Here is a 19757-nt window from a genome sequence, read left to right on the forward strand (position 1 = left end):
TCTCCCACACCCCAGTCTCGCCCCCTCCCCGGGATCTGCCGTTCCCCGTGCCCTGGGCGCCCCCCGGCAGCCCTGCTCCCATCCCCCCCGGGCCGACGCCGTTTCCAGAGACACCCGGGGCCACACGGGCCCTCTGGTGCCTCAGGTCCTTGCCCTACACATCCAGGCCTCGCTGCTCACTCGCCCTCGTCCCCGCTTTGCAGAACGGGCTCCAGAATCCCTCCCCCCCCAGCGGATCCAGCAGCCCACCGTGGCTCTGCCCCTGTTACCTGTCCTGCCCTGCCCGTGACCTTTTGTCCCTAGAGATGTCACAGAATGACACGACCAAGATTATAGTCACCATCTGCCTAGGGCTTACGCTCCTGCCCACCTTTAAATGGTTGTTAAACCAGTGATTCCTACTGTCATTCAGCCTTTCTGAAGGAATCTTCCCCACAGCCATTCTGTTAACTCCTCCAAACTCCCCACCCTTTCCTTTCACTCCAGACTGCTGAAGGAAGACTAGACAAAGAAAACACAGATTACAAGAAAATTCTTAAATAGAAATGTCAGTGTGGGGAATTGTTTCAGAAAATCATCTAGGAATCCTTGCTGTCTTGGCTAAATGCACTGAGTCAAGTAACAGCCTGAATATTTGACACCAGGGAGCAGTACAGCTTTGTCTGGCATATTTGACTTCTGAAGAATTTGGATTCCCCCTCCACAAATAGGACAAGGTAATTAGATCCTATGTGCAGTGTAAGCCAGTGTAATCTGGAATCTCTTTTTACAAGTGTCAGGGGAATATGAAATATGTTCACCAGACATATTTACATGTGGAAGAAAAGACAAAAATGTGTAAACTGTGTAGATGGTAGCTCTTAGATATATTTTCAGCAGGCAATGAAAGAAGGTGGCAACTTTCCTCCTTTTTTTTTCTTGTTATATTCAGACATTTTGCTGGTAAGCCTGTTCTCCCTCTAAGAAAATTATTTCCTTTGTATTTAATACTTTGTTTCTTCCCCTCAGGCTTCCAGGGGGAAGGAGTGCTGGCACATTCCCCTGGGCACTGAGCTGTGGCCTTGAGCATGGGAACGCTGATGGACGTGGTGCCCCAACACACATCACAGCCTGCTGCATCCTCCGTGAGTTTCCAGGTTCCCTTTTTGTGCCTGACCTCTGTTTTGGATGCTTGGTGGGGAGGTTGGGAGGGGACACTCAGTGACATAAAGGTGTTAGTTTCAATAGGCACTCTTACTGCTGTTACTGCAGTCAGGGCCTCACAAGCCTTACAGCCTTTGTTTCTGAATCAGACTCAATTGATTTTATTTCCCCAGCCAAAATTTTATTAGCACAAGCTGAACTGTGGCCATTCATCTTTCTGTCTTTCCCAAGAGCTGAGAAGAGAAACAGTCAGAGAATATTGATGAAATGCCTTAAAATGCTTAGATGGAAGTCTTGAATAAAGGCTGGTGTGCTAATAGTGGTGGTGCTGCTGTGACAGGGGAGTGTCATCACAGCAACAGGAACTGGAGCAAGTGACAGGGCTTTGTCATGCACCTGGCCTGGAATCCCACAGGGGCAAGGACAGGGCTTGAGGTTTTGCTGGAACTGGCCGGGAGAGGGCAATGCCACCAACCAAACTGCCAGCCTACGTGTTTGTTTTGGAGGTCGCTCACACCGGGAACAGTTGATGTGGACATCATCTCCCTGTGCCCTTCACTTGGGAATCACCTTCTGGGGGAATTATGAAGCATTAGTTTCAGGAAGAGGCTGTTTCATTTGCTTCTTGCAAAGATAACATTCAAAAGCATTTATTATGGTGGTATAAATATGAAAGAAAAATATCATTGCTGTTACACAGAAGCTTAAAATTTAAGAGTGAAACATAAAGATGGGAGAAGTCACTTTTAATTTTTAAAATGTATTTTTAGCACACGTATGTACCCATGATGCATTTGTGTTACCACAATAAACAGAAGAATGGCTGGGTGTGCTCTGCTTCTAAGTCTGGCCATCAGAAATGGCCTAGTTCCTATTCTCTGCAATTCATATTGTCAAAGCAAGGCAGTTCTGTTTCAGAGATAAGAAACTCCCTGGAGAAACAAGTCTTTGATGACAAAATCTCTGATGGGAAACACACTGTGAGGAGGCCTGTGCCTGAACCTGGCAGGTATAATGAGAACACTTTGCCTTTTGCTGTGTTGGTGTCCTAGCAGGTAGAAGCTCTATAACAGGGGTATGGGACTGACCACCCACATTTCAGCCTTTCCTCCTGGCTTTTCTTAGTTGATCCTAAAAAGCAGGCAAGGTAGAGCTTCTGGCTTGAGTAGTTTCTCCAATCCAAACCAGCTTCCTCATAGTTCCCCCAGTAGGCCAAGCTGGTATTTCTGCATTCCTCAGGGATGGTCCTACTGCATCATGAGTGACACATCTGGCTTTAGGTCCTCTGACCTGTGCTCAGAAATAGGGGTAAATTTAGCAAAGGTAAGAGAAATGCTTCTTGGTACTAATAACTAGATGGGGTTGGATTTATCATTTGCTGTATTTGGTTGGCCTGGGACAAATTGCCCTTTTCTACACCACATTTGACAGTTTCATCTGTTATACAAATATAGATCTGAAAGGAAGTCCAGAACTTATTGTGTGGTTTATATGCATCCTAGTTTCACTGGGACAGAACCCTAGGCCAGCCATGGTCTGCAGGCCATTAGCAGTTTGGAGTCAGACAGGAGCTTAAGCTGGGGGGAGGAAAAGCCAGAGCACCTGAAATGAGTTTGCTCCAGGTGTAGCCCAGACCATAAACATCACACTCATTATAAAGGGGCAAGTTCTGGGGGTTGTGTGCTTTGTTTCCTCCTCTTCCAATTTCCTTTCTTTTTAAGGGTTGCTATCCCTCCCTCCTCTGTGCCTGAGGATTGCTTTCCCATTTATTGTGACTTCTGTACATTGACTGCACTGAGTATACATTTATATACTTTATATTTGCATTAGTGTTAATGTTAGATTTGCTGTTTTGGTAAATCTGTCCTCACTTCAACCCCTGGGTCTCCTCTCCTTTTCCCATCCCCCTTTCTGGCTGGGGAGGGAGCACTGTGTGAAATATAACTTTTTCTTTGATATTACTACTCAAGAATAGCATTATAAACTCCCTGAAAAAGGGTCAGGGTGTGTTTTGTGACTATTGTGTGGTGTTTTTTTAGATTAGATCACTTTCTGTCTGATGGGGAAAGCATTTGCTTAGGTTTTCAATGAAATTCTATTGAAGCTACAAAGTCATAAGCTACTCGATTGCATTGCCAAAAATGGGGATGAGTATTTATTGCTGTCTACTTAATGGCATTTTGAGTCTCAGAAATAAACTGGAGCAAGGTACCAAGTGCCAGCATTCCCAGCCTAACAAGACTTTATGCAAACCCTCACAGTGATCTGTTGTTTTGCTGAACAAATGTGACATTACAGTTAAGAAGAACATAAAGATCTCACTTTTCACTGAATTATGAAAACTAGGGAAGGCAAACACGAATATATAGTCCTAAATTTATGCCATAGAGTCATAGGAGGTCACTCTTTTTTGAATTATTTGGGCTGGTTACAAAGGGGAAATTGCATGTAGCTTGTTTAACTGTATTTTAGCTGCATCTTTGTAAGTGACAGGGTAAAATAGTAAAGTTATGTAACTGCTTTTTAATTGAGATGGTTCAATGCTTAGGCAGAAAAGTGTCCTTGTTTTTAAAGTTATCTTTCACTTAAAAATGTTTGGTGGGATATCTTGAAATCTGAAGGCACAGTCTGGTATCACTGTAGCTGCAATGTTGCTCTGTGGGCTGGCAGCCAAAGCCTCTGGTAGAAAGGGTCTTCACCTGTCCTGAGAGGTTTTCCTTTTCTTCTGGGTGTTTCCTGTAAGGTGAGATGAAGTTTGGGAGGTTGTCTGGAGATTTTTGATAATTACTTCTCGAATGAGTGCAGTTATTACTGAGTTAGAAAATTTGCTGGGGGTTGTATTTAATTCTACCTTGAAAGTTTTGGTTTTCTTCTTAAAACTTCATTGCCAGGGCAGCTAGTAGGGCTGAGTACTGTGCAAATGTGACTAGATTTGTTGTTACCTGGTTTGCAGCTTCTCGGGAGGTTGCTGACAATGCTGCTGTTCCTTGGGGCTGCAGAAGGGTTGCTGAGAGTTAGGGCTGGCCCCTCGTACAGTCCTTCCTCTGGCTTTCCTAGCCAGGCAAGGCATCTGCTGTTTGCTGTTCTTCCTTCCCTGCCCCCACGCCGTCCAGGGCTTGCTGTGTTTGGTGGGTTTGAAAATCTCTTTCAGGCAGCAGGTTTTGGAGTGAGCGGGACTGCGGGAAATGGGTTTCAGATGTTTCCCTGACTCGGTCCTGGGCCTGCATCTTGTAAGCGGAGGCGTTCCCATAGGAACCGTGTGCCATCCCTCCCGCGCCCCCGCCGCTCCCCCCGGGCATGCCCAGTGCAAGCGCCACTTTGGCTCAACTCCGTGTGCGGTAACGGGCTGCACATATGGGACTATGAATGCGGTTCCTGATGAGCTCCAACTCTTTGTCTTTGGGAGGAGGAGGAAGAGGTTGTGCCCGGAGCTGGAGGATCTGCCCTGTGTCTTCTGAGACCCTCGTCTGTCAGTGGGATCGTGCAGAATGCTCGCTTGCTTGGCCAGGGGGAATTTGCTGGATATTCTTCAGGAGGGCTTCACGGAGGTAAATGCGTGTCCCGAGTCCCGCACAGACCTTTCTGAGACAACACAGCATGCTTTTGTGCAGCACCTCTGAGCGATTATTGTCTCCCAGTGCTTTGAGGAGCAGAGAAGGAGAAAAACGTGCAAGATTTCAGGGTGGGAGAGCTGCTTGCTAACAGAAGGGTGTACTGTGCAGCTCAGCTAGGGGGCTGAAAATCAGCCACAGTGTTTTGGCGAGTTTGTGGCTGTTGTACAGATGGTGTTTTTAGCCTAGTTTGTAATCTCTTTGCAGCACTTTACTGTTGTACCAGTAAATAATGTAAACTGAGCAAGGTTATGGAGTGCAGTTTGTTTTGTGTGAGTCTGTCTGAAAGCTGCTGGGAAGCCTGTAAATCTGCTTTGTGGACAAACATTTCTTGAGAGAGGCTGACAAAGAGCAGGCTGGCTGGTCTGGCTGGTGTGTTGTGTGTGTGTGTCCCCTCACTTGTTCTGGAGGTTGAATTTCTAGGGGATAGAAATTAATTTTCATCAGGAAAATATGATTTTAAGAGTTTATTTGCTTATTCTGCTGTTAGGAAGACTAATAAATCATAAAATGTGTGAGATGTACTAAGGTATTCTAGAAATGGGAATCCTGTAGCTGCATGGGGAGTACAGATTGCTGTTGGCTTCTGCTGTTAAGGTGAGCAAAAAATTAGTTCTGTTGGACTCTGCATGGGCTCAGTCCAAGATGTCAGGGCAGCCAGTGGCTGGCTGTGAGCTGTGCAGACCATGCTGGAGCATCGTTTCCTGTCTGTCAGCTGAAAAGGAAAGAAAATTGTGTGGGCTTGTGCTGAAACCAAACTGGCTGTTTGCTGTCTCACCTGGTGGCAGGGATAGTCTCTTGGTGTGTTTTATGCTTTGGTAGAGCACACAGCTTATTTTGGCATTCAGTGGTTTCTCATTCTTGCAAAGCTCAGCCTCCACCTGATTACTCTGACCCCATACTCCATTTTTCACAGAAAATGAACATCCCTCCTGGGCTTAACAGCAGCAGTCATCATGGTGAAAACCAACTGGGTATGAAACTTGAGCCTCACAGCTTCGTGCCAGCCACAGGTCTCCTTTGATTGCTCTGTGTAACTGCATAAATACTCCACCCCCTCCTCCACAGGGTATCTTGGTCTCATTTTTAGCTAGCAAAACTATTGCTTTAGCTCAAGCTAATGCTTCCTTCACTTGAGAGCAGCAGACCCTTCTCTGGCATAAGCTAATAGTAACATATATTAATAGAACTAATAATGGGAGCAAAGAAGAATCTTGCATTGAGTGCTAGCCACACTTCCTGACTGCCTAATTTTACCCACAGACTGCTCAGCTGTGGAAAAAGTCTGTCTCCCACCATAAAGGCAGATTCACTCTCCTATGGCCCACTTGTGATCTCTCTGTCACATCACACACTTCACATTATAAAAAAAGTAAATGCAGCTTTGCAAGTGCAGAACCTATGGTACAGAGAAGTGACTTGCCAAGGATGTGCATCACATAACAGAAACAGCTGGAAATGAGCAAGAAATGCTGTAATTCTGTGCCTTCTGTTTTGATCCACCAAAGGTACTTCCTACCCCATGTGTTTGTACCAGAGCTGCTTGTTTATAGAAGTCCCTGAATGTGGAAGTGTCTCAAGGGGTCTGATCCCAGCACAGTACTCCAATGGTGGAAGGCTGGGAGTGAGTTCTTTGCAAGAAGCAAATAAAACAACCTCTTCCTAAAACTAAACTCAGTGTTTGCATATCACCAGATTCAAGATGGTTCAACTTCAACACAAGCAGTGAATTGGGGTATTGCAGGACATGCCTTGGTGATTCTCTTGATAGAACATCTTTCCTGGCCAGGTGGCTCTCGGTGGCTAGATACCTTGAAAGACAAGGCTGTACTTCCCAAATCTGTGCTTTAACATAAGTTACTAGCAGGTGTATGTGCAGATCTCAGGTGCAGCCCTACGTGTGCTTGGGGCCTGGAGTCTAGGTGTAGTTCCAGGTTCTGTAGGCATGTTGGTGGTGTGTGTTTATCTTGCACCTTTGGTCAATTGTCCATGCCTGGAAAGTTACCCCGTGCAGCCAAGGTAATGCAGGCAGGTTTCTTTTGTTCCTTTGGGTTTTTCCCTCCCTGTCCATCCTGCTGGCTCAGAGCCATGCCATCAGCCTCATTATCTCTTGTGCAGGGATAGGATGCAGCAGAGCTGCCCTTGCTGTAGCTAATGCCTGTTCTGCTTCACAGATCATCTTTTAGATTGATGCTTTCTCCATGGTGAACATAATCAGATTGCTAAACAGGCCCTGTAAATTGCATGCTCAGGCCAGTGCATTCCCATTCCCTTTCAGAGTCCCTGCCCACAGTATGTTGTGGTCAGTGTCACCTGCAGATGTCTAAAGAGAGATGACTTGTGTTAATGTTGAAATGCAGCAAACTCCCCTGTGAGCATCATGCAGCTCCTGTCCCTCTCTCACTAATGGACTACCCTGCCTTGAAGGTGTTTCCCTGCTGTTTATTGAGACTTTTCTTGCTCTGTGGCAGCTAAATAATTCAATCCCACAGCTGGGTGGTGGCATGGGAATGTATGGTGGCTAAAAGCAGTGCTTATAATAAAAGGAAACCATAGAGGGCAGGTTCTCCTTTGTGGTGACTCTCTCCATGTGACCTCAGCTTCTTCCCTTTCTTTGAGGAAATGCCATTGAGAGATGCACTTGTATTTCTGCCATATTTTAAAAACATGTGGGAGACACAGAAATGTGTCAGAAATGGGCCTGACAGCTCCAAGACACTAATGTGTCTGTATTTTAACAGTAGTATAACTTTTCTTCTTCAAGAAGAAAGATGATTTCCTTTGGAAATCATAATTATGTAGTTGCTTGCATGCAGTGAGTCATTTGAAACAGCTTTATTTTCCTCTCTGAGGCTGTTGAACATCAGGCTCCTCTCCAGAGAGTGAAGTGGCAGTGAACTTAAGAGCCCAAGCAGGGACTGTTTTGATACCAGGGTCTTTCCACAGCAGCAAAGTGAAATGCAAGGTCATCACTTAAGGCTCTTTCTACATGGGGAAACATGTCCAGCTCTCTCAGTAGCAGGCTGCTCATTGCCAGCTGCCTCACCCAGTGCTTCATGTCCCCACGTAGTATTTTCCCTTGAGTAGTGGGTTCTTACCTGCTGCAGATGCCACTCAGCTATCTCCTGGGTTTCTCACACATACAGCCTTTCTCTCTCACTCTTAAGGTTTGCTGAAACTTTTGGTGGACTTCAGGTGCTTGGAATTCTTGCCATGTGAAATAACCTGGGATTGATTTTTGGCTTGCTTTTCTGGTTGAAGTAATTCTCTGGCAGCATAGACTTGCTACTGTCTTGTTTGGATAGCTGTTCCCCTTGGTGTCCCATTCATGATGTGTGATAAAAATGTCTCTGCTGCTGTGATCTTAGCAGAAGAAACTTGTGCTCACCCTCTCCTTGCAATTAGTGCTATTTATAGCTAATAGGATTCATTATGAGGAGAGCTGTTTTGACCCCTGTCTCCCTTGTCCAGTTCAGCCCATTAGGACCAGCCCATAGCTAAATGCTCCCTGTAGTACTGAACCCCTCAGAGCCTGGGTTCCAGTGAATACATGAAGTTTTTTAGAGGTGTGGTGGTTTTCCACACAGCAGGGCCAAGATCAGCTTTGTTCTGGTAGAAGTCTGCTAGCATCTTTCATCTAGTGGACACTCTTAAAGCCACAGGATGGTCAGGCACACTAGTTTAAGCCTGGGTCAGAGTAAAAAAGGGTGGGATCTGAAGAACCACCTGAGCCTTGTCAGGCTGCCTGTCTGCTCCCCAAGAGAGGGGGCAGTGGCTGCATTGTAGTTCTGCTAAGCACAGACATTAGACAAGACAGCTGGGGCTTCCCACACCTGGGGTTACATGGACATGCACTGTAGCAGCCAGGGGCTTGCTCTAGCAGGAATTCTTATCCATTTTCCCAAAGCCCTTCTGCCTGGCTAGCAATAGCACTGCCAGCAAGAGGAGGATGTATTTGCTGTTATATAGGATTAGGGGTTGAGCAGTGACAATTCAATCCCTGCCTGAGGTTCAGTGTATGTCTAAGCCAGGCTGTTACTGCATTGCACAGTGGTTGCTGTCCTTTGGCACAGCATATTACAGAGCATTTGCACAGCAGCAGTCAGAGGTTTGTTGTTATCAAAGTGTTCTACAAGGAATGTAAAAGTAAGTACAACTTTTTTATAGCTGGAAATTGAGGTATGGTGAGGTAAAGCAGGCTGCTACATTTGCAGCAAGTCACTGGCCGAGTGAGGAACACTCTCTGTCCAAAATGTGCCTTTTGTGCCCTTCATTCTGGTTTGGGCAACCTCACTGGGTGATCCTTCCCCTTCTTTTCCACATAGGAGAAGTTCTTGCCTGAAAAAAGTGCTGTTCAGTCATGGTGCATGCTCAGTTTCTTCACAAAGCTTCATTTCCCTGTCTGCACAGGGCTGGTGACTACATTCTGCTAAATAAGGAACAATGCTTCTTTTCTTTCCTGAAGCATCAGGGAATGTCTCAGTGCAACTTGTTTTGACAGACCTTAGACTTCGTGTCAGTCTAGTGGAACCATTTGATAATTCAGGGTGAATCATGTGCTCCAAAGTACTGGCAGTTGACAGTAAAAGATCTCTTGTGGCTCAGATTTTTGCCAGTATGCTTGCCTAGAAACACTGCCTGTGTGAGAAGAGCCTCAAAGTACCAGACTGGAGAAAATGCAGAGGCACTAAAACTAAAATCTTGCAGAAATGCCAGAAATGAGTTCTAAAGCAGTAACCTGGCTTTGAATGGCACTGACATTTTGGGGTGTGGATGTCTGGCTGTTGATTTGCAGGAAAACATCCTAGCAAGATTCATTTTACATGACTTTCTATCTGGTGGAGTTCTGGAGTATTTTGCTGTCTGCAATGATATTAAATTTAAGGGTCAGATACCATCTTCAGATTTTTTAACATAAAAAGTGTGCATGGAACTGTCACTGTGGATGTGGAAGGTATAGTGAGTAACCCCAGGATTTTTACAAACAGGAGACTGGAGTTTTAAGGAGCTATAGTTAGAAAACAGATTAATTTTGGGGAGAATGCTTGTGTGTGGTGTTCTGACAGTAACAGACAAAATTACTGCTTGAAGAAAGCACACTTGGGTGCAGGCTCACAAAAACACCCCTATCTGGAAGCAGGGTGGCACAGATCAGTCTGCCAGTGAGGATATGTCCTTCCAAAAGACTGATAGAAGGAAAAGGTTCCTCATAGAAACAGGAAAGTGTCAAGTATTTCTAAAGGTCTGGTCAAAGCTTTCCAAAGTTGCAGGCACTTAGGCTCTAAAACCTTTGCAGAAACCTGACCAGTGGATGAATGGTAGTCAGTCTCAGTGGTTTCAAAGCTGTTGACTGGACTAAGATCAGGAAGCAGAAGACTGGCCTTCATATTCTTGTCTGGCTAGAGAAACAGGTGGTTACTGCTTGAGGGGAGTCCACTGAGCTGAAGAAGCTGTTTATATAAAGACAAGGAAAATGCAGCTGAGAACTGTGCCTAGATCATAGCACAGGTTAAGTGCATTGCCTGGCTGCTCCTCCCAAAGGGTTGTGCTGATGGAGTCTTGAATTTCCCTTTGCAGTTAGAAAACATGTGTTGGCTAGAATTTCACTGAGATTTCAGGATAATCCTTCTTGAGTCTCAGCAAAATGGTGAAGGATCCTTGTCCAGATACGAGTTTGGAAATGTTTGTGTTTTCATTCAGATACTGGTGAAGGGTTAAGGGGCTCCTCCTGTTTTGAAGCTCACATGTTATTTCTGTCTCCTAGTGTGCACCAGGTTGCATAGGTGCCTCCTTTTCCAAATTGTGTTGCTGTAGTGAGGCATCTTCTGTGCTGGAAACAGGCTGTCAGGCCAAAAAATATTTTGAGTGAAATTACACCTCCTGCTTTAAAGTAAGAATTCTATGAAAGAGAAATCCTGTGGGTGCATGTGGTCATTCTGTCATCACTCTGGTCATAATTGGGTGGGGTTTATTGCTGGATGCACCAGGAGCTATCTTAATATATCAAACAGCTCAAATCACACTTAAGTCATAATTTTGAGGGGAGAAGTCTTCTGTTGGCTTTGAGAGCAGAAAGAAACTTTTGTTGTTGTTTGGGAGGTTTTTATTTTCTGCTCCTATGAAGGATTTCTCAGACAAAACCAAGAAAGATCAAACTGGAGGAATACTGGATGGAAAATTACTGTTCCCATCTAATGAAGGTGATGTCAGAGAGCTTAGCACTCACACAGGCCTTAAACATGACACGATGCAATTAGTCTAGCCTTTGAGTTTTGCTGTTGCAGACATTTGGGTCAGTGCTCTGAACAGACAGGACACTAAATGCTTTTCATACTGGGACCAGTCTCATAGCATGAGGGCTGTTATTCTTGACCTTGTTAGACCTGGTGCTTGGGTGGTGTCCATGGGCTATAAGGGAAAAGCAGAGCAAACATTGTGAGCAACATTCTTCCAGGCTGATTCCCTAAATCAAATTACAAGGATAGATTCAAATTACTTAGATGAACACAGAGAAGTAATCTCTTCCTAGCAGCAGAGAGTGTCATGGGAGTCTGTAAGATGATAGTGAGGAGCTCAGGCCCTCCAAAGGCATCTGCCTGCTAAAGAATGATTTTGTCCAAAAACAATGACTTGGCCAACTTCAAAATGTGCAATACCTTAGTCTCAGAGGTGATGAAAACTAACCCTGTGCAGTGTTATGGAGATGGCACTGATGAAATATGGAGCAGCATGTCAAGGCAGTGATGTGCCCACACTTACTGTTAGACAGGCTGGGCTGATTGCTGCTTGAGAGGAGAGGAACATGAGCCCTGAGCTGCACTGGTTCAGGGAGAACAGCAAGGACACCTACAACTGGCAGACCTGCAGCTTTTCTTCCAACTGTGGAAAATACTAATGGTACTTAATTGTAATTATCAGTAAGGGATTACAACCTGAGAAAATGTGCTGACCCTGTAAGGGTGTTTTCCTCCTGTGTGCTCTCAGGCTGTCAGTTGAAAGCATAAAGATACATGCTCCTGACCTCTGCAGCTGTTTGGCTGTAGCTGGTAGGCTGTAGCTTCCAGAGTGCCTTGGATATAAACACCCTACAGTGATCTGCCAGGAGCTGAAACAAGCTGGGCTCCAGCTTCCTTCAGGTAAGGGGGTTCATCATCCTAGCATTCCTGTTGCAAGGTACAGGTGAACCTGGCCTTTTTTTGGAACACAAAGCTGTGTTAACATAAATAGGATTAAGCTTAACTCCACCATAATCCTAATAACATGTGCTCTGCATAGTAAACCTTTGGCTAGGCTGGTATGTTTTTCTTCTGAAAATCTTAGTTTTGAAAGCAGTGTTGGTGCAGGAGTAGAGCAGTGTGAGCCCCATCAAGTCTAAGATTTTGCTAAACAGAAGCTCAAACCAAAATGCAGGGAGAAGTGGAAAGCTGCTGAGAGGCCAGTGGTTGAAGGAACAATTATTTGGCTAATTATGCAATTATTATGAAGGAAGAGGATGAGCTGGACAGAGCAATAGCTGTTGTCCCTCTGATTGCTCTTGGATATAGCTGTCAGCTGTACCAGGTTGTAAGCTACCAAAAGGAAGCTCTGGGGATTTGTTTGATTCTGTGACTCTGGGAGGTGGTGTAGGAAGCTGTAGCAGTGTAGTTACAGTATCACAGCACTTGGTGTGATAGGTCCCATGAGATCTTTTCTTTCAACTGGAAAGACAGAAGTTAAACAAGAGGAGTGCTAAGAATCTGAGCAGCTGGCAGAGCAGGGGACCTGGGCAGGTCTGGGGCACGACTGGGTTCATCCTCCTAGGCACAAGGGCTTACTCTGTATCCTTCACTCAGGTTGTGTTTTTGTTTGCCTCTGGGATTAGTGTCTCTTTTGGTTAATTTAGGAGGTGTAAAGTGCAATGTCCTACTCTGTTGACAGGAAGCAGTGTAAAAAGCACAGAGGGGACAGTCTTGGAAAAGAAAAGAAGTACTTCTGAAATGTCATCCACCTCCTTGTTTGTTCCCAGCCTCCTCTCTCTTCCCCTTGTGGTCTTGACTAAAAGGAGCTGATACCTGTGTGAGACTGGATTTGGCACACGTATTGTTTAAGCTGAGATGCCTGCAGCAACAAATGGTGATGAAGTGTGGTTGTTCTGGTGTGTTTCTGTGGACAAGGGACAGGCACAGGCTAAGGGAGTGTTTTTGTGGGGTGGAACAGGCTGTGTAGAGCTGCTTTTCTTATGGAAGAATACATCCTAGCAAATCTTTCTCAGTGCTGGAAGATGATACCTGGAGTACTTTCCAGAACAGATGCCATGAAAGATGTCTGTCAAAGAGGCAGATCATATTGCTGTGGTAGTACTTAGGGTGGTTCTGTTGTAAAGTGAGATTTTGAAATAAATGGATTTCTGAGGGAGTGAGAGAAGCATTTTCCTTATTTTTTATTTTTTTTTTTTTTTAATTGGTCTGATTCCTGAAACTGAACCTGTGGCTCTGGATCAAGGCCTCCTGTTTATGTTGGAGATACAGGGCTTTATGGAAGGGCCCACAATGTCCTTGTTGCCCAGTTCATGCCAGCTCTTGGGGAAGCTACAGAGTGGTGAAGCAAAACATTTTTGATTCACTAGCTTCAAAATTGCTATTGGGATTTCTGCAGAACATCTTGGGGGCTTTGTCCTTTCATGCATTTAGTATGACTTTGCCATTTTTAGGTTGCTAAACTTCTATATATTTTTTTTTCTTGGTAAGTTTAGTCACCTGCATCTTGGGGGCTTTGTCCTTTCATGCGTTTAGTATGACTTTGCCATTTTTGGGTTGCTAAACTTCTATATCTTTTTTTTCTTGGTAAGTTTAGTCACCTGCTCACCTCTGCTGCCAGAAGTGACAGCTTACTCTGAGTTTTCAGCTTTGAGGCAATCCAAGTCTCCTGCTAAAGTCATTAGATGTTGTAGTTCTTGGATTCAGCATCAGGAAATGCTGATCAGTCTGTCTGAACTTCTGCAGGAAAAACTTATGCTTTGGTGGTGGGGGGAAGCAAAACCAACAAAGTCTGTCTGCTAATGTGAATTTGCAGAGTTATAGCAGCCACTGTTGTGAAATTACTTTAATGGTAACACCCATAGCCATGGCATCAGAATTCTCCTTTTAGTAAGCATTGTTTAAAATGACACTTCTAAATCCAGTACACCTTTTTTTAAATCATGTCCACCTTCTCATGCTTCTAAGAGAGACTTAAAGTTGGCCAGAAATGCTTTCTTATGAGTGCTTGAAGAACGTTCAGCAAAAAGAAATAGAAAACAAACTGCTTAGTGAAAGGATCCAATTTTCCTTTGAGTGAAAACAGAAGTGTCTGAATGGAAGAATCATATGGACTTGTATAAAAACCCTTTAGTTTGGAAGGAGCTTTTCCCTTGTGGAATTAGTACAATGTAACTGTTCAGAGCTTTGTAAAAATTTGAAAAATACAAGTTGGTAAACACAAATGTTATAAATTTTTCCCTAAATTATATAGACTGCAGATGTAGCTGCAACCCTATTTGGTGTATCTTTAGTTATGAATCTAGAGATGTCTATAATGATGCTGTATTACTACAAACTAACTTACCTCTTCTCTGTTATTTGTTTGAATACATTAAAGCTTTATTGAATCTGTGTAATAGGAGGCTTCTGGTCTCTCTGGCTGTGGCATTAGACTGAGCCTCAGTGTACAGATGATCAGAGAAAATACAGTTGCAAGAGGTGGGGTGCTTTTTGCAGCTGGCAAGAGCAAAGAGCACTGCTCTTCTGAAAGCTGCCACAGGAGATGTGCAAGAGAAAGTCCAGGCTTGTTGATTCTCCCTAGTGCCTTGTCATATTAAGTAAAAATAAAGACATCTGAAACTGGGCAGGCCAAACTGACATGTATCACTGCTATTACAACCAACGAAGAGCATTTAGATCCAATCCATGTGACAGGCCAAGCCTGTTCCAGCAAGCATGGATCACATCTGCCACTTCTGCTTCCTCTTTGCAAAAGCCATCAGGCAGCTCCCCAGCTCCTCTCTTATGCCCTACTCTCCAGCTCTCTGCTGAGTGAGTGGAACTGATTGAATACAGGTCCAGTCACCTTTCTGAACCAGCAGACCAAACCATGGTGTGATTGTAGCTGGATTTCCTCTGTCAGGATAATTAAGAGTGAAGCTGTGATTAGATTGTGACTTTGATGGGCCGTAAAAGCATAAACTCTGGTACTGCTGAGATAATATGGAATGGACACTCAAAACCTGCTACACTGGCAGAATAATGGGAAGCTTAGTGAAAAGGGAGATAATCCCCTAAATGGATTGGTTTGTTTACCCTCCTTGTAGCACACCAGCCCTGCCCAAAGGGCTTCCAGTGTTACCAATGCTTCTACTAGCCATGGAAGTGTACTGAGAGAGGGCTGGAACAGGAAAGGTCCTATTGCCAGATGGGTTCCCACACTGACCAGAGACCTGATTTTAACTGATCTTCCCCATGTGGCAACATGCACAGCTCTAGGAAGCAGCATCCAGTATGACCTGCTGGGAGAGCCATGCTCCTTCCTCTCAGATCCTGAAAATAGTGTGGATGGGGTGCTAAATGCTGTGAGTGAACCAATTCTGTCACCAAAAATGAGGGGGTGACAACATTGGTTTGGCACCAACCTAGATTAAATGTAAAGCTCTCTTCTCAGATGTGCTTAGATCACGAGTCCTGTTCCCTGCTTGCTTCTCCTGTGCTGGCATGGAGTGAGCTGCACCACAGTGTGCTGTGATGTCAGTTAGTGCACCACAGGCTTTGGGGTGAGACTGGTGGTGGTTGTTTTCAAGGGCAAAAGACAATAAGATCCATGAAGATGAAAGAGTGAGAGCTTTGCAACTTGCCCTTGAAATGGCAGTGACGTACAAACATTCTGTTTTCTATTTTCAGCAACAACTCCAGGCATATGTGGCCTGGGTGAATTCCCAGCTGAAGAAGCAGCCAACAATAAAGCCAGTCCAAGACCTGAGACAAGATCTCCGAGATGGAGTAATTCTTGCCTTGCTGATTGAGATTGTAGGTCAGTAATGCCATATGGCACTGTTTTTCATGTTGCAGTTTTAGATCCTGTGTAGAAGAGGCTTGTCTTGGCTCTGACATCTGTCAGGCACACTGGCAGATGTTAATGATGGTGGCAGAGCTTGTGGCAGGGGAAGGAGTGATTTTAAAAGAAAACAACCAAAGCAAATAATGAATGCAGTTCTGCTAAAGTACTTATGTGTTAGCAGACAGTTACAACTGGTGTGGTCAGACCTCTCAGGGACTGTATTAACTCCTACGAGGCTGGGATGGAGTTATAGAAGAATGTACTCCACAGAGGAATGGTGTTTGTGGGTGGCATTTTTGAAAGAGTGATCTGCTTGTTGAGATACTCCCTTCTTCCTGGGCTCAACTTCATTCCCAAATTCCCTGCCTCCTCCCACCAAGCAGCACAGGGGGATGGGGGTTGCAGTCAGTTCATTGTGTTGTCTCCTTCCACCCCATACTCTTCCCCTGCATCAGTGTGGGGTCCTATGCATGGGAGGCAATCCTCCAGAAGCTTCTCCAATGTGAATCCTTCCTATGGGCTGCAGTTATTTACAAACTGATCCAGCATGGATCCTTTCTATGAGGTCTAGTCCTTCATGAACAGACTGCTCCAGTGTGCTCCCCTGACAGAGTCAGAGGTCCTACCAGAACACCTTTTCCAGGGTAGGTTCCTCTCCACGTGGCCACAGGTTTTGCCAGGAGCCTGCTCCATTGTGGGTTTCCCCCAGGGTCACAGCCTCCTTTGGGGCACATCCACCTGCTCTGGTGTGGGGTCTTCCACAGGTTGCAGAGTGGATATCTGCTCCAGCATGGACCTCTGTGGGCTGCAGGGGGACAACCTGCCTCACTACAGCTGCTTCTACTCCTGGGCCTGAAGCACCCTTCTCACCCTCTTTCGCTGACCTTGGTGTCTGCAGAGTTTTCTCTTGCATAGTCTCACTCCTCTTTCCTGGTTGCTGTTGTGCAGGAGTTTTTAACCCCTTCTTAAATGTGTTCTCTCAGAGGCACTGCAAACACTGCCTGTAAGACCTTATAAGCAGGACAAGAAGCATCCCTGTCTCTTGCAGTACCCAGAAAAGAGATCAGGTCAAGCCCTACACCTATAGCAATCCCTATGACAGCACCAAATGGTTCAGTTCTTCTCTAATAAAGTTATTTTGCTCCTTTAGCTGGTGAGAAGCTGAGTGGCATTCAGGTCAACCCCACCAGCCAGCAGGAGATGAGGGAGAATGTGGAGAAAGTCTTGCAGTTTGTGGCATCAAAAAAAATCCGTATGCATCAGACATCAGCCAAAGGTATGTGCCCCACCAGCTGCTACAGGTGGTTCTTCTGCTCAAGGCCTGTTTCTGTCTTTGCTCTGTATCAAACAGATAATGCATTTGGTTTTGGGGAGTTTTAGTTCTCTTGCTCCTGTGGTTTAGTAACAGGTTTTGGGTTGGATGATACTGCTTTTGTAGAACAGGGCACAGAAGCTAAAGTGCCTTTTCTCCTGCTGCTGAGCAGTACCAAGATTGAATAATGGTGTAATGAGAAATACAGGCTCTGAATCCTTCACTAGAAGGATCTATAAATCTACTACTGTAAAATGTGATGTGAGGGAAGTATTTCTGGTCCCCTGGGAGCCTGTGATACTATTTCCTGTGGTGTGTAAGTAGGGAGGAGACTTGATATGCAAAATCACACGACTGTGGCATAGTTTAGTCAGACATCACAAGGACTGCTGGGGTGTGTGTGTAGATCTATGGGACAGAAGACAGGCCCTGATCCTTACTGTTTGCTGACTGTACTGGAAAAGGATAGAGTTCTGATCATGTGTGGCCCTTCAGATGAGAAAGGGGGAAAATGCTGAGGTGGACTGCATGGAAGAGATGACCCTTGTTAGCAGGAGAGTACAAGCTGTTGGTTTATAGGTCTTGGTCAGAAGCTTAGTATTTAAATACAGAGTAATGAGTACTGTTGGCACAGTACTGCTGCTGGAGGCTGTACTGTTTCTTTCAGTAATGTTACAAGTTCTTAGGAGCTCGTGACTATAGCAGTCCACTGGAGAAAGACTTGGGGGTACTAGTAAATGAGAAGCTGGACATGAGCCACCAATGTGCAGCAGCAGCCCAGAAGGCAAATCAAATCCTGGGCTGCATCCAAAGCAGCGTGGCCAGCAGATGGAGAGAGGTGATCCTGCCCCTCTGCTCTGCCCTGGGGAGACCTCACCTGGAGTCTGTGTCCAGCTCTGGAGCCCCTAGCACAAGAAGGACATGGACCTCTTGGAGCATGTTCAGTGGAGAGCCACAAAATTGATCAGAGTGCTGGAGCAGCTCTGCTGTGAGGACAGGCTGAGGGAGTTGGGGCTGTTCAGCCTGGAGAAGAGGAGGCTCCAGGGGGACCTTGTAGCAACCTTCCAGTACCTGAGAGGGGCCTACAAGAAAGGAAGAGAGGGACTATTCACAGGGGTTTGTAGTGACAGGATGAGGGGTAATGGCTTTAAGCTAGAAAAGGGTAAATTTAGGTTAGAAATGTTGAGAAAATTAGCATTTTGAGAAATCCTAGCCTGAAAGAATGGCTAATCTTTGCAGTGAACTTAACATCAAGGTGTTTGAGCTGGTTTGTATGCTGGAGGAAATGCTTAGTGTGATATTATTAAAACTGACTAACTATTGGAAGGTGCTACCAACTATTTGTAGTACTGGATGCTATTGCTAAGGAAATACATGCTGTTCTCTGGTCTTTAGTATTAAAAATGCAGATTTCATTACTAACTGAAGTGATTGCTAGTAAAGTGGCAGTCTCCAGAAACTGCTGCACTGTTTCCAGGGAGTGTTCAGTAATTATGGTGTGTTGTCACATACTGGATTGTTAGCTGGAAATGGCTGTAGGGAGAAGGCTCAAGCCTCTCCAAAGCATTTTAACTTGTGATCTGTAGGTGGCAGTCAGTTTGCTCTCTGTACCAAGCAAGCAGAGCTAAGCATCAGTTCTGTTGTGCAGTCCTTTTGGCATAGTCCTTGTCCACTGGTCCCACTGGATTTGATGGTTTCCATGCTTGTTGGTGAAGTGCAGCTCTGGTGGGACACCACGTTAATGGCATTGTCCTTGCCTTTATTTGCATTTTGCAGATATTGTTGATGGGAACTTGAAATCTATCATGAGGCTGATCCTGGCCTTAGCTGCCCACTTCAAGCCAGGCTCTGGGAGAGCAGTGAGTCAGAGCCCTGCTGGCACGGGGGGGAAGAGCTCGTTGGCCTCCTCTGCCAGGCACAGGCCTGGCTCAGCTGCTGCAGTGGCCCAGGGGGCAGTGGCAGCTCTGGCAGAGGCTCGTCAGGATGTCCTGCAGTCCGGCCGGGATGTTCTCCGGCACAGGCACAGGTAAGGAGTTTGCCCTGGTCCTGTGGGGTCAGCCCTTGTTAGCAGACAGACACAAGTTATTGTAAAACAGGTGCCTCTTTATTCTGGCAGTTCATGGTAGAGGGTAGCTCTCCTGTTGTTCAAACAGAGACACTGCTGCTGTCTCACTGAAACCTAGATAGTGGCCTAACAAAAGGGAGTACTGACCTAGTCTGCTTGCCTCATGATGAGGACTGCAGGTATCCAGGTAGCAAACTAACTGCTGTATCTCCATTATCTTCTTGGAAAAATAACAGCTCTTTGTGGGGAGGGAACTCTGCTGCCTCATCTTCCCCATTTCATGCTGATCACTGTGCCCTTTCACTTGGAGACATTCTCATTTCAAGTGAAACAAGAGTAAGGTCTTAATTACAGGTCCTGGTTACAGATCTGGGAGCAGTTGCTTCCAGAACTGCAGCATTGAGCCTACTGTACAAGTAGTTTCTGTCTTCTACACTGCTTTTCACCCCAGTGTTATGCTTACTGCTATACAGGCAGAGGCAGAGTGTTGTGTGCTCTCAGTCAGCTGATGCAGCCCACCATGTAGGTGGAGGAATTCTGGTGATAGGGGAGGTGATCCATA

The 19757-nt window shown here is 45.4% G+C and overlaps 1 protein-coding gene across 1 annotated transcript in view; it reads left to right on the forward strand.

Annotated features, from left to right (window-relative positions):
* Window positions 1–4631: 4631 nt before the first annotated feature.
* LOC103768475 (dixin-like) overlaps window positions 4632–19757 on the forward strand; it is a gene marked incomplete at its 3' end in the record, with an annotated part of 22165 nt that continues 7039 nt past the window's right edge. Inside the window, exons 1-4 of the mRNA XM_008935616.1 lie at window positions 4632–4691; window positions 15662–15791; window positions 16969–17094; window positions 18907–19156. Coding sequence (XP_008933864.1) covers window positions 4632–4691; window positions 15662–15791; window positions 16969–17094; window positions 18907–19156 — 566 coding nt within the window. The remainder of the gene's footprint in view (window positions 4692–15661; window positions 15792–16968; window positions 17095–18906; window positions 19157–19757) is intronic.

Source organism: Merops nubicus, unplaced genomic scaffold (assembly GCF_000691845.1).
Source record: "Merops nubicus isolate BGI_N331 unplaced genomic scaffold, ASM69184v1 scaffold3892, whole genome shotgun sequence".
Taxonomy (NCBI): domain Eukaryota; kingdom Metazoa; phylum Chordata; class Aves; order Coraciiformes; family Meropidae; genus Merops; species Merops nubicus.